Source organism: Balaenoptera acutorostrata, chromosome 3, assembly GCF_949987535.1.
Source record: "Balaenoptera acutorostrata chromosome 3, mBalAcu1.1, whole genome shotgun sequence".
Lineage (NCBI taxonomy): Eukaryota > Metazoa > Chordata > Mammalia > Artiodactyla > Balaenopteridae > Balaenoptera > Balaenoptera acutorostrata.
Window position 1 is genome coordinate 4757812 of NC_080066.1, and position 15257 is coordinate 4773068.

General features: G+C 36.8%; 1 protein-coding gene across 2 annotated transcripts in view; it reads right to left on the minus strand.

The window, feature by feature from the left end:
• The window catches only part of MRC1 (mannose receptor C-type 1), a 146936-nt gene that overhangs the window by 30195 nt on the left and 101484 nt on the right, over window positions 1–15257 (minus strand). For both annotated transcript variants that reach the window (XM_007196406.3, XM_007196407.3), the window contains 6 exons: window positions 11945–12060; window positions 8809–8957; window positions 6286–6485; window positions 3733–3860; window positions 3163–3250; window positions 1838–1982 (listed from right to left, as the gene is read on the minus strand). In XM_007196406.3, the coding sequence (XP_007196468.2) occupies window positions 1838–1982; window positions 3163–3250; window positions 3733–3860; window positions 6286–6485; window positions 8809–8957; window positions 11945–12060 (826 nt within the window). The remainder of the gene's footprint in view (window positions 1–1837; window positions 1983–3162; window positions 3251–3732; window positions 3861–6285; window positions 6486–8808; window positions 8958–11944; window positions 12061–15257) is intronic.

Consider the following 15257-nt stretch of genomic DNA (forward strand, 5'->3'; position numbering starts at 1 on the left):
TCTTTCTCTTCCTCCCTCCCAATCTTCAATTCTCCTATCAGTTGTGGGGAAGAAGAATAAAGAGAAACAGAATTAGGAGTTAAGAGTTAAACAGATCAGGTCCAACAATACCACCAGAAATTGGAAGACAGTTTTTTAGGCCCAAAAAGTAACATCATAAAAAAGAAAGAAAAGAACATGAGTTTTGGAATCAGAAAGTCTAAATTCAAATCCCAGTTTGGGGTTTAAATGTCTGACCCTTAACTTTCTCAACTGCAAAAAGGAGTTAGTCACATACGTAAAGAGATGGTGTAAAATATGAGAGTTACTTGTATTTAGAAAGTGCTCAGTAGATGTTAGTTTTACAGTGGTGCATCTTTTAATGAGCTGTGAAAGTACTTCAATTTTCATTATCTGAAACCATTAAATACGAACTATTTATTTACAAAATATAGTTTCTTCAAAAAACTTATTGTTGGGGCTTCCCTGGTGGCACAGTGATTAAGAATCCACCTGCCGATGCAGGGGACACAGGTTCGAGCCCTGGTCCGGGAAGATCCCACATGCCGCGGAGCAACTAAGCCCGTGAGCCACGACTACTGAGCCTGTGCTCTAGAGCCCACGAGCCACAACTACTGAGCCCGTGAGCCACAACTACTGAGCCCACACACCACAACTACTGAAGCCCGTGCACCTAGAGCCCGTGCTCCGCAACAAGAGAAGTCACCGCAATGAGAAGCCCGCGCACCGCAACGAAGAGTAGCCCCTGCTCGCGGCAACTAGAGAAAGCCTGCCTGCAGCAACAAAGACCCAACGCAGCCAAAAATAAATTAAAAAGAAAAAAACACTTATTCTTACTAAATGTTTGTTTTATGAAACATTACATAAAATAGTTTTCTTTCCAAGCAGTTACTAATACTTGGACTTTGCTGGAATCCGATAAAAGGACTCAAGTTACGTAGCTTTTGGTTTAATGAATTTAACATCTGTAAGAACAGAGCTACTAATAATACAAAAGAAAATTAGTCTTTGGTAGCTAAGAGACTTTTAAAGAAAAACTGGCCACTATTTATTCCTCCATTCTGAAAACATTGTAAACACTCCTCTAAGCAAGAGTAAGGAAAATAAGCAGACAGACAGCAGGAGAGCAACACAGTATCTTTAGCGATGGAGCTGGAACAGTAGCCAAGGATCCCCGACAGCAGGGGGCGACGTGGTCCCATTTATCTGCCCACAGAGGAGGAAGTGATACATATTTTGGTTCAAGGGTGGACCTGTTTGTTTATCTGAAAAGAATCTGACTTGGACACGTGGAACTTTCTGAGTCACGAATCATGACGGATAGGTATGCATTGATCATTTGGGGCCATCAGTAACATGGTGGGTCTTACAGCATCAGGGGCCTCAAAATGGTGCCAGTTCTTTGACTGAACATTTCCTTGAGAAATCCATCAGCAGCATTTCAGACTGAGGGAGACTTTCACCTATTGGATGACTAACGTGGGTCAGAGGGTGAAAATGCCCAAACGGAAACTGCACCCTCGTTCCTCTGCTTACAGAGTAGAACACCCACCCAGTGCCACGCCTATAGGACCTGAGCAGGAACTGCAGCTCGTGGGAGTTATTTTGGAGGACGTGACTCTGGCCCAGGATTCCCGGGTGGCCTTTTGATCCTCTGTTCCTTTGGAACATTTATCTGTGCTCAGCGACTTCATTCTTATCCTGTGAAATGATGGTCCCTGCCAATTCCCTTATTTTGTTATTTTGTTTGTTTGGTTCCGCAGATAAAGGGAAGATATTGGGATCACTGGAGGTTAGTTCTCCAATCTGAGATAAAGGAGAGGACAGATCGTCATACCTTTTCGTATCTGGCAAATCCAGTTGTTAAGATGTTCACAGTTAATATCGTTCCAGGACATACCAGGGTCACCTTTCAACTCACCACAATACTCAACATTTTGATAATTATTAGGTTCTCCATAAGCCCAATTTTCATATGAAACCTATGTTAGAAACATTACATTACAACCATTAGCCATTTTTATCAGGCCAATGCCAATCAACCATCCAAACACAAAAGGAAAGATGTTTACATTTTTTAATTGCTTCAGTTTTTTTTCACAATAGGTTTCCTTTGCAAACAAGTTTTATGAACACAGCTGGGAAAGAAATAGCTTTCATTACATGGAAACTTTTAAGTCAAATAGAGTATGCTATTAAGTATTATAAAATTTTTTCCCCCCCGTATTAAATAAAATGGATCCAGGGCCATGAAAGTGGAATTTGTATACAGGAAAAACCTGGCAAAAAGTTCCACTTCTCAGTATTGGGAGTTCCTCAATTTATAACTCATTCTTAAGGGATAATATTTCATTGTGATACTGGAAACTTTCCTTTTACTAGAGGGGTAGGAGAGAGAAATATAATTAGTTCTCCTTACAAAAGAAAAGACTTATGAAATGTTACTAAGGAAGCTACCAAACGTTGCCAAAGTGAACAGTGGAAATAAATGGAGGGCTGGGATTAGGTCCTCTACCGAGTTCTCAGAGTGGAATCATAGCCCACAAGGTTTTAGAATAAGCACCATGATCTATTTTCCAGAGATCTAAATATAAAATCCATGTTATCAATGGAGCCATCAAGTAATCCACCCTACCGAGCACCTTGAAAAGTTGCTGATGGGTTGGGACAGGAGGTAGAACTGAAAGTACACAAAATCACTTCCTGTGATGACGGCCAGCACGTGCCACAGCCTCTCACTTCCTCGTTCCTGAGAATGGAGAAGTCTGACAAAGCCTAATGGTTTCTAATGGAATATCAAAAGTTGTTTCCATACCTCCTAGTCTATAAGAGGTCATGAAATACTCAATTTTTAAGAAGTTTAGCTACTTGCATACCAATTTGGCATGAGAGAATGAAGACATTATTTTGTATTAATTAGAGGGATGAGTTCCCTAATTGTTTTTCATCCATTCCACCATGTTGCACCTTGGGTGAACAGGAGAACTCTACTGGGACAGGGGCAGAATTATGGCCCTAAAATAGCATTCATTTTGCATAGAAAAAGGTCTCTAGCTCTCATAATAACCCATCTTACCAAAAATTTGGAGTAAGCCAAAAGGTTAATATCAGAATAAATACATGATAAAGTAAGAAAATGATCTGTTAAGTCAAATTACTCACAGGAGATCCATCACTCCAAGTAAAGCCCTCAGAAGGACTTCCGTATGTCAGTCCCAACCAAAACAGTTCATGGTAGCTTCCACTAGCTCTGCAACATACAAGATATAAAGGTAGCTTATGAACCAAGTTCAGTTACCTATGAGTCCTAATCAAATTTGAAAATGACCCCCAAAACATAAATTAGCTAGTACACAGGTAAAGGGATTCAATGACTAAATGTAAGCTTTATGCAACAGTTGTGCATTTTGGTACAACCTGTAAATATCCTGAAAACAAGCTGCTGTTTGAAAGAATTGTAAAGCATTGGAAGGTACTCATTCATTTATTCATTTAACAATATGTACTGAGTGTCTTATACGTTTACAGAGCAATTCATCACAGGATTTATATCTATAAAATTAAAGCATTTAGAAGTGAAACTAGATCAAAAAGTGCCCACAGATTCAGGATATGATATATGTATCCAAAGCAGCATAAGGAGTCAACAATTTTGGAAATATGAGAATTTTCTCAACATCATTAACACCCAACGGGTCAAAGAAAGGAGAATTGTATAGAAAAGCTACTTACGTTATTAATCGCCATATTGTTTGCTGTTCCTCCTTATTATTGATACTAGCTAGATCTCCACCCAGAGCTCTACAAAAATCTCGAGATTCAAACCATGTTTTCTTCTCATGTTTTCCTTTTGTAAACAGCTAAAGGTGATACAGATTCAGAATTTATTTTACAGTTCATAGCTTATCAAACCAAGAGAAATAATCTACTTTTGATGAGATTTCATTTATAGAAAAGCAAGACATTACAGTGGCCCCAAACAATGTAATTCTCTTGGCTGAAAATCAATTTGTGAGTGAATATTTGGGTAGCAAAATTTGGGGGATGATTTTGTTGAGAAAACCTTAGAAAATGAAATTATTTTATAGCACTGGAGAAGTTAGATTAAAAGCTTTAGGCGCATGGGTTTGGCATACAGCTTCTTGTAGAAGATAGGATTAATTTGGTTAAGTGTAAAAGGTGGCATTGAGATGGGAGAGAATGAAAGAAACCTGATATAGAGAAAGTAAACATGAATTTAAAAAAATTTAAGGGTAATAACCTCCCTAAGATTGCACCACAGTTTGTTATCCTGTTTAGCTTAAACAATGAATAACCCGGCAGCCTTCCAACACTTTGTTGTTATGTTCTTAAAACTGCCTTTTCCTTTTTCCTTATGGATGTATATTTTAACAACGATTGGAGAACATGTCATGACAGACACTTATCGGGGAGAGCATCTAAAAAGATGGGATATAAGCCAAACTAAAGCTAAGATTTATAGAATTTAGAGAATATGTCATATTATCCACAGTGATAGTATGGGAAATATCCATCAGTATGCAAACAGTAAAGGAGTTAATTGTATCCACCAACTTTTATAATTTTCATTCATTGTTTCTCATGAGACGTGGCCCCTGCCATTGCAGGCTTGTAGAAAAAGGGATTTGCTTCCAGTGGACTATGGTTGCCCAGTTGTCATCGAGCAATCCAAGGCAATCTTCACCTTGACCTTACTTGAGTTATCTGGATACAGGTAACTTGAGCAACTTTTCACTGCAGTAATTCTCAAGACTCCTGTGAATATCTCAAGTTGTTAGATGGTGATATAAGATTTTATTTTCTTAAATCAATTTACTAACAGCTGAATTTTATTACTAATTCTCACATCTTAATATGTACAAAGATGGTCTATATGCTTTCAAACAAACCCTACCCCAAGCACCTCTAAAACCATAATTTCTAGGGAAGCACATATTTGGACTCGTTGAACATCCACCTGGATAACATCTTCTGGAACCCCTGGTTCACTTCCCAGCTCTGGAGAATTCTGCTCCTTCTCTCAAAAATTCTGCAGCTAATCTCCATAGCCTGCCACCCTCAGGTGAATGGCTGTGCATAGGCCAAACCTGGCCTCTGTGCAATAACTCAAAAGTTTCCAGAGGCAGCAATCAAATACCTGATTGGCTTTGTATTAGTCCTCAATCCATTTGTAAAATCCTCTCCTGTCTTGGCTCAATATGTTCCCTTCTATGTAAATTATGCTTTCAGCTTTGACTGGCTAATCTGGATTGAACAGCTAATGAGTCTCTGTTGCTGCTAAGTGGAAGTTACCAGCTCAACTAGCCCTTGAGTTAGAGGAGACTAAACAACCTCATTCTGACACATGTTAGTAACTCAAGTTCTTCATCAGCTTTGCCTAACTGTCTTACAAAACATGCCAGGGCCATATGCCTCAAAGGACTGAACAAAAGAAGTCCAGAGAACTGGCCTTTAGAGAATAATGTCATTAAGTGGTAGATAAGTACATTGCTATATTTGGCTAAACCCAACCTTCTCTAGAAAGAATATGATTTACAAGAGAGAAAAAAACCCCCAAATGCTTAATTCATTGGGGTATGGGGTATGTTTTTTGTTTGGGTGAACTTGATTGCATAAGGAGAAAATGGATGGTCCAGTCTAGGAATGTATTGATTGATAGCAGGATATCAAATTATCATTTATAGGTCACTGAACGGCCATGTGCCCCTACGGGAAGTCTTACATCTCCCATCAGGCATAATAATCAGGGGTTAAATCAGAACAAGGGAGTATTCTCTCTAGAATCCCTGTGTGACATGATCGCAGATTCGTTTATCAGTTCACTTAGCCTAAAGCTTGGGCTCCAAGAACACAGCCAAAATGGGATGCAACAGGCTAGCATGAGGGGGAGCAGAAATTTTCATTAAGATAAAAAGAAGTGCGAGCTCATACTAGGGCAAGCAAGCATGGGAGAGAGGAAAGACGCCAAGAGTGGGAGGTGAGGAAGGCAAAGCAGGCGAAGAAAGGCTGCCGTGAGTTGTGTTTGTGATATGGGTTGTGTTTGTGGTATAGGTTGTGTTTGCTGGTCTAAAAGCAACTGGTCCTTAGCAATCCACCCAAGGAGAGCTCTTTAAAAACAGTGGATGCCCAAGCCCCCTGCCAGATCAATAAAATCAGAATTTCTACAGGTGGAGCCTGGGCATTGGTTTTGTTTTAATTCCTTAGGTGATTCTTTAGGCTGAAGCATATCCCAAATTCTTTAAGAGCTTAGTAATTGAGACTTACCTTGAAACACAAGCTTGTTTTACTGGAGGTGCCCCAATCCTCTGGACACTTGGGTTCCGGGGTGGTTGTAGGCTCTGGTGGGCGAGTTACTCCTTCTGCCCAGTGTTTGCACACAAATTTTGCCTTTTCTTCACATCTCAAGACATCCCACAAGCCCCCTGCAACCCCAGTTCTCATGGCAACACACCCGGCTTTCCGTCCTGCAGGTAACAAAGCAGAATTCACTCAACAAGTGATTGTGAAAGCCAGCTATGTTCACAGAAGACAGTTCAAACCTGAGCCTCAAGCTGTGGGATCGAATCTACATGTGATGAGAAAATGTAGAGGAGAGATCCTGCAGCATTTGGCAGTTGATTTGTGCTATTTTTGAACCATTATTTACCTTTTATTTGTGTGGCCTGTATCCCCAACTGAATTATAATCTCAAATGTCAGGGTTTTGGTAACATTTTGTATTTCTAATATCTGGCAGGGTGCCTCCCTCAACACAGACATCTAACAGTACAATAGTTTTAGTATGATAAAATTTACCATAATGACAAAAATAATGTTTTGGGGTTTTTTACCAAGGAAGTTGATTTTTTTTAATTTAATTTTTATTTTATATCGGAGTCTAGTTGATTTACAATGTTGTGTTAGTTTCAGATGTACAGCAAAGTGATTCAGTTATACACATACATATAACCAAAAATTATGGGTTTTTGATGTTTCTTTCTTTTTTTTAAAAAAAATTATTTAAGATCTGTTATTTTTCCCCCTGGGGTCCATGTAGATATCCGAGAACAGAAGTTCTTTGGACTTCAAAATGAGACACGCCTGAGCTAGAGATTTTAGATCAATTACTCAACTACTATGAACCCATTTCCTCGTCTTAAAATGCAAATACTGCTACCTACCTTACAGAGTTGTGATGCATGCCAGCTTTAATGGATAAAAAAGTACATAAAAGACAGTGTGGACTATACTAAGCTTCATGGTTTGAAGCTTTCTGTTTTACCGTCATGATTATTTCAAAATAGTAATTAAGATAGAGCTTTGCAAACATTAGGATTCCTTGCTGCTAAGATGAGATAGTCTTTGATTGCTGTCCTTTTAAAGGCAGTAAATGTTTAGAAGTAACTCTCAAAGTTCTGGGGAGGTATATTTTTCCCAAAATATTTTCTGTAAGATTGCTAATTCCCTATGACTCTGGTTTGATCCATTTTTATTCCCTAAGGATGTTCCAGGATTAATCGCTCAGAATCCTACTGCTAAATGATCAACATCAGTGAAATTAAGGAGTTTTGCCTGGAGAGTAAGAATTACCACCCTTCAAAAAAAACAAAAATGTGCACACAGCTCTTAATATACTGCCCTGTTCTTTCAAAATAAACTGAAGTCTTACTATTTTTCAGAATGTTCAATAATTAAACAAAAAATCACACTATCCAAATTACTGATCTCTTTTCCTTATTGACAGCTGAGGATACAAATTTTTTAAACTTCTGAAGATTAGGACTTATTAGGCCAAGTAGTTAATTTGTGCCCTTAAGCTATATTATCCCTTATTTAGCTTTTTATCCAGGCACAATTAAACACTTGCTATAAGGATGTTGAATTTCCTAAGTGCAGTCATACTGAATTATGTCATAGGCTACACCAGTGCATAAAGAAAGCAAAGAATCTCTCAGAGTCTACTTCAGAAACTTCTTATTAAAGAAGGCAAATCAAAATTTATAGGCAGGGAGGGTGATCTTAGTGCAAACAGCCTGGATTTGGAAATTACAAAGATTAGTCTAAATCCGTGCTTATAAATTTTTCAAGTTCCAGTTTCCACCTCTTTACAATGAGGATACTTAAATTTACCTTGCAGGTTTCCTATAAGGATAAAATTAAATCCAAGGCATATAAAGGGCTAAACGGGGTAGCCCATTCAAGATATTGAAATAATGAGTTCCACATAAGCACTAAATCTTGTTCCAGATTTAGCGCAGTCATAATTCTATTCAGAGTCACATTGAAAAGTTTTATATCCTTTGAGGACAATTTTAAGTTCTCAGAAGTAAGTTAACCATTTGGAATCTTTATGACCATTTAGGATTTCATCACTATTTCATAAATACTTCAAATAGAGCGGTACCAGATAACCTAGCAGTTTTCTCGTCCTTTTTTTTAGACCACTGCAAACTAATGGGAACATTTTTAAAAGAAAAAGCCAAAAGAGAATGAAATATAAGATAATAAAATCTAAAAAGCACAATTAATTTACATAAGTCTGTTTGGAAAGGTGCCGTGAAGGAATTACAGGCTTGGCCCGATGGACGTGTAGGGTAAATGGAAACCCAAGACCAAAGTGCTGGGACTTCGCTGGTGGTCCAGTGGTTAAGAATCCACGCTTCCACTGCAGAGGGCAGGGGTTCCATCCCTGCTCAGGGAACTAAGATCCCTCATGCCGCATGGTGCGGCCAAAAAAGAAGAAAAAAGAACACAGATTCTTGGTCCGCTCTCCAGACCACCTGAAACAAGACGGAAGCTCTGAACATACCTGGCATATCTGAATTCCAGTGGGTGAACTGAACCCCTTCCGCGATGGTCCACTGAAAAGTTCCTTTGTTTTGTACATCTGAAAGTCCTGTCCAAAAATATCTTTCAGGCCTCAATCCAACCAAACTAGTCAGAAAGGCTTGTTCATATCTTAAAAAAAAAAAATTTAACTAAATTGTAGAAAAATGTGAATTTTTCTAATTATCCACATGAAAAGTATCTCAATTGTATGCCTGAGCTATTCTTTAGTTGGCAAATCAAACCTATTGTGTTCTATTTACATGTCATTTAAATAATGCAAATTTTCACTAAGGAAATGTGATCTTATGAAGGAAAAATAACATACAGCTGATTGAATAAAATCATTCAAATGTACCCAAACCATTTTTCTCTATTGCTCCCCAGCCCCTCTGCTCCTGCTCAAAGTGAAAGAGAACTCCGAAAATGCAAAGGAGAAAACTATCGCCTTTTAAAATACATTGTTTGAAAATCAGTCCACTTTTCAAATATTTCAAATGCTCTACACAATTCTTGGTGAAGTAAATGGAGAGGTTGTAACATTATCGAGGACAATACAATTAAAAAATCTGTGTGGATTTCCCCCTCAATTTCATTCTCATTTCTCAGCTCTGAAACAAAAGAGAAAATTATCAAGAAATACTGAGAACTAGAGATTCAATCTCTAGAAAGAACTGGGAGCAGAATCACAAATTCCAGCGTTTGCTCTCCTCTGGATCCCGTCCTTATATTTGGCGTAATCTGGTAATAATACGATGTAGTTGGTAAGGCAAACAAAATTTGTCTTAATTGATAAACAGACAAGGACGCAGCAACATATGCAAAAAAAAAATCTCTTTGGAGCAAAAGAAAAGTGATGTCCGAAGTTTCCAAGAACAAAGGGAGCTGTAGCTAGCTCCAGCCAGAATAGAGAGGGAAATGGAGAGAAAGCCACAATAACAGAACATTTGTTTGACCCTAGTCTGAATAATTTCATTCCCTAAACTGAACAAACCAAAAAAATTAAAAAGTAACAACTCAGTTTTTCTTAAACCCCCAAAACCAAATTGGACCACAGAGTTAGTGAGTTCCTGAACACAAGTATCACAGAAAACACATAAAGAAAAGCAAACTTAAAATAGAAAATCTAGGGAAATCTCTGTTCCAGTAGACCCAAAAACCAACAGTACAGATCAGAACATGCTCCCACAGTACTTAAAAATGTATAGCTCACTTCCAGGTCATAAGATAAAAAGTATCTATGTTCTTATTTTCAGAAGTTAGCATTGTATCAGGGTATTACAATGTATCAGACATTTAATTATACATGAAAAAAGAATGTTGAAAAACAAGCTCTTTTATAAAGACTATATGAATTCTATGACATCTTTCATTTTATCAAAAAATTTTAATATCAATAGCATCCTCTACATTTTATTGGGTCTGCCTTGAAAGGTCAACTGTATTAAAACTCAATAATTTTTACCTATTTACTTCCAATCAAATGGACATTTTTTAAAATTTCTTTTAAGTTTCTTCTGTGCCTGATCCAGTACTTTGTAAAAAGCAGGAGAAAAATAAATACTAAAACCTCAAAGAAGGATGGGACTCTAGATGTTAAAAGTTACATAAAATTCTCTGTGTCCACATCATTTTCTGGACCTATTAATCTAGTAAACCTAGCAAAGCAAAGCAAAACAAAGAATGGAAGACTGGAAAGAATGAATAAAATATTCAGTAAATCTCTCTGCCTTCCTTTTTGTTGGAGGTGATAGTAAAGATAGAAAGTTTGATTTTTGAGATGACAAATTTTACTTACTTCTTTTGCTTTAAAAAATTTGAGATCTGCTACATTTTTAAAAAGTTAGATCTCTCATGGAGCTCAATATCAAAAAAACAAACAACCCAATTAAAAAATGGGCAGAAGACCTAAATAGACATTTCCCCAAAGAAGACATACAGATGACCAATAAGCACATGAAAAGCTGCTCAACATCACTAATTATTAGAGAAATGCAAATCAAAACTACAATGAGGTATCACCTCACACCGGTCAGAATGGCCATCATCAAAAAATCTACAAACAGTAAATGCTGGAGAGGGTGTGGAGAAAAGGGAACCCTTTTGCACTGTTGGCGGGAATGTAAATTGATACAGCCACTATGGAGAACAGTATGGAGGTTCCTTATAAAACTAAACATAGAACTATCAAATGACCCAGCAATCCCACTACTGGGCATATACCCTGAGAAAACCATAATTCAAAAGGACACATGCACCCCAATGTTCATTGCAGCTCTATCTACAATAGCCAGGACATGGAAACAACCTAAATGGCCATCGACAGAAAAATGGATAAATTAGATGTGGTACATATATACAGTGGAATATTACTCAGCCATAAAAAGGAACAAAATTTGGTCATTTGTAGAGACGTGGATGGTCCTAGAGTCTGTCATACAGAGTGAAGTAAGCCAGAAAGAGAAAAACAAATATCATATATTAACGCATATATGTGGAATCTAGAAAAATGGTAGAGATGAACCTATTTGTAGGGAAGGAACAGAGATGTAGAGGTAGAGAACGGACCTGTGGACATGGGGGGGAAGGGGAGGGTGGGACAAATTGGGAGATTAGGTTTGACATAAATACACTACCATGTGTAAAATAACTAGCCAGTGGAACCTGCTGTATAGCACGGGGAGCTCAGCTCAGTGCTCTGTAATGACCAAGACGGGTGGAATGGGGGGCGGTGGGAGAGAGGTCCAAGAGGGAGGGGATATAGGTATACATATAGCTGATTCACTTCGTTGTACAGCAGAAACTAACACAACATTGTAAAGCAATTATACTCCAATAAATAAATAAATAAATAAAGTTAGATCTATAAACAACATTTACCAGAGCATTAGCAAACTGTTCTGAACATTGTTTTATGGTACTAAAAGTAGCAAAATATTTTATTGTGTTTTCAATGAAGAATCCAAATAAAAATATGATTTTTAATGCTCCTATATTTACAAACCATACTTCAAGATTCAATGTAATTTACTCAGAAATTTAGAGCACATTGATATGCTTTTTTGGAAATGGTTCATTATTTGATACATTTTTTTAAAAACATGAAAATAGTTGCATACCTGTCTTCAATAGTTGTTAGGTAAGCCTTCTCATTCACACAGGTTTGGTTTGCTTCTGTAAATGTTGAAAGTGTGTGTCCAATCAAATAGCAGTAGAAGCCATGTCTTTTCCAGCCCTATTGATGTTATGAAGCAGATTATCATGCATATTTATTATATAATATTATTTTAATAATTCCTCTATGATGAAACACAAATTGATAAACAATAGAAGTGTGTAAAGAACACAAATACGAATAATTTGACATGCAATGAAAATTTATGTGAATTAGGAAAACAGGAGTGCATTGTTCCTCAAATGGCAATTATGATACAAAATGGGGGTGAGGGGAGTCATTCTCTCCACTTCTGATGCAACTTCCAACAAAAATGATTTGTGACATGTTTACCCAAGAAACTGAACAAAATGGCTAAGATCTCAGTTTTAGAATAGGTAACCACAGGAAATACTTTGCAGAATAACAAGCCTAGTCACCTATTGAAGCCAGTAGTAGATGGTGAGTATAAAGCTGTACCATCTGGTCACAGGATAGTACTTATCAAACTTTTGGCAACATGATTTGATGTGCTTCCTCTCCCACCCTTCAAACACACAGAAATAAAAGCATGCTAAATAAAAACAACAATAAATGGTAAATCCATACTAGAGTTTGGGAGAAAGAAGGGGAAATCTCCAGGTATCAAAAATAAATACTAGAAAACTAAAAAGCTGGAATGGAAAATGTACAAGCTGAGACTGTAGTTGCCCGGTTATGTATCAGACCAAGATTAAGGTCCTAGAGTCTAGGGGCTGGGGTATTAATGTCCATACAGATTAGGATATTTTGGCCATCAGTCCACCTGAGGCAGGGAGATAGAACTGAAGTCCTTGCGTAAAGATGATACCCTCTAAGGGTAGCCCCTCTTTGAAAGGAGAGCAAGAAAACTCCACCCACAGAAGGAGAAAATGACAGAGATTCTTGTCACCTGCCTGGGGTTCTGGGTGAAGGAAGAAAAAAATTCTTCTGTTTGAAAATGAATACCAAGTCTGTGCTATAGATGGGTGCCAGTCCCAACTTTACACTATCCACATTGTATGAGAATCTACAGCCCCAAAAATAAAAAATAAAATGTAGTCTACAGAAGGAGAATCTTGCAGTCACTTTGAGAAGTAAAATGTAAAACCACACGACAGAAATATTTCCACAATCCAGGTCATGTAAGACCATGACATTTGAGGGTCAGGGTGGGGATGGGATGGGGATGAATTCACAATCAAAAATTATAAACCATGTGAGAAAAATGTCTCATTTTAAGGGAGAGTCAACAGTTTAACATAATAAAACAACCTGGAAAAAATATAAAAAGAAGCATGTTGAGATGATTTAAGTGACAAAAGAAGAAACAGAATCAATGATGAAAGATCAAAATACTATGAACAAAGAACAAGAAGATTCAAACACACACAAAAAAGAATTTCTAGAAAAGAAAACTCAATGGCCAGATTAAATATAGAAAATATGGTTTCAGAAAGATTAGTAAATTGACTGAATGTAGAAGAGAGATGAGAATATGAAAAGATGTTTTAAAAATCATATTGATAGAAAATATAAATGATAGAATGAGAAGGTTGAAAATCAACCTGAGAGAAGTTTCAGAAACACTGAATAAAATTAATGACTGCTAATTTTCAAGAATGCAAAGATACAAATCCTCAAAATGAAGAGTCACACTCAATACCAAATGGAACCAATAAAATAAATCCAAAACTGAACACATTGTACTTACAGACAGAGAATATGAGATCTTAAAATCAATCAGAGAGAAAATACAGAGTATCCACTTTTTAAAAAAAGAAGATTTAGTCTAGTAGGAACTCCAATGGCAAAAATAAAGGCCAGGAGAAAATGAAGTAATATGTAAAGTGCTGTCAGAAAACAGCTATCAATCTAGGATTCTAAAATGACCTACCTAAATTACGATGCAGGGCGAAGATGAATTCAAGAGATTTTCAAACAAAGACAGAGAGTTTTCCACTCCCAAATCCCAGGGAAAGAACTTCTAAAAGATTTACTTTGGCAAGAAAGGAAAGCCAAGAGGAGCAAGTGGGCTAAAAGTCTACGCTGAGCAAAGAAGTCGATAAATGTCAGTAAATCCAGGTCTAACTGCCTGGACAAATAGCAAAGATACCTAATTGGCGGTGGGAAGTTAAAGAATGGAATAGTAATAAGATCTGTAGTTTGGTCAATAATATTGTATCCATGCCGACTACCTGTAGTGATCATGTACTCTGGTTAGAGAAGATGCTGTCATTGGCTGAAGTGGAGTGGATGATACAGGGGAATTCTCGGTACTCTTTTTTTCAACTTCTTGTGAGTCTAACATTACTTCAAAATTTGAAAAATTTTGAATGTTTGAGTGGAATAATTAACATTCATTTTGTTCATGAGGCAGAGAGAGATATTGGTTAACTTCAAGTCAGGAATGCATGTTAAAAATATAAGGGTAACCATTTTTTTTTTAAAAAAGAGTAAGAATATATAACTTCCAAACCTGTACAGGAGGAAAATGGAATAAATATGTTCAATAGAACCAATGTCATGCACAAAAACTGGTGTTTACCAGTTAAAAGCCAGAGTTCCTCAAATTAGATTAAAAATGAAAATGTAGATATTTATTTATAAGAGCCATTCCTAAAATATAACAACACATTAATGATTAAAAGCAAGCAGCTGGAGAAAGAGGTTCCAGGGAAATACCAAGCACAAGATAGTTTCTGTGGCAATATTAATATTATTTAAAATTGACTTTATGATAAAAAAGCATTATGAATGAAGAAAATAATTACATAGTTGAAGGACTGATTCACCAAGAAGATATAATACAGATCAAAGTACATAAATCAAAACTTGATATAATTACAAGGAGAATATTTTGTCAAGCAGACAAAATATTAGAAATATAGAATATCTGGATGATATAATTGCTAAGTTTTATCTAGTCACCATATATAGACCCCTGAACCCCCAGATCAAAGATCATTCTGTTCAAGCACAGATGGAATATTTATAAAAACTGACTATGAACTAGATAATGAAGAAAATCTCAACAAATAACAACAAAAACTTTATATGAGCACAATGCAGTGAAATTTAAATCAACAGTAGCTCCCAATTATTTAGAAACTAAAACACAAACAAAACCCCATCACTACCAGCAAATTCTACCACTATGAAAACACACACACACATTTCTAAATAATTCATGGGTCAAAAAAATCTTAATGGAAATAAAAAATATTTACAATTTAATCATATGAAAACACCACATAACA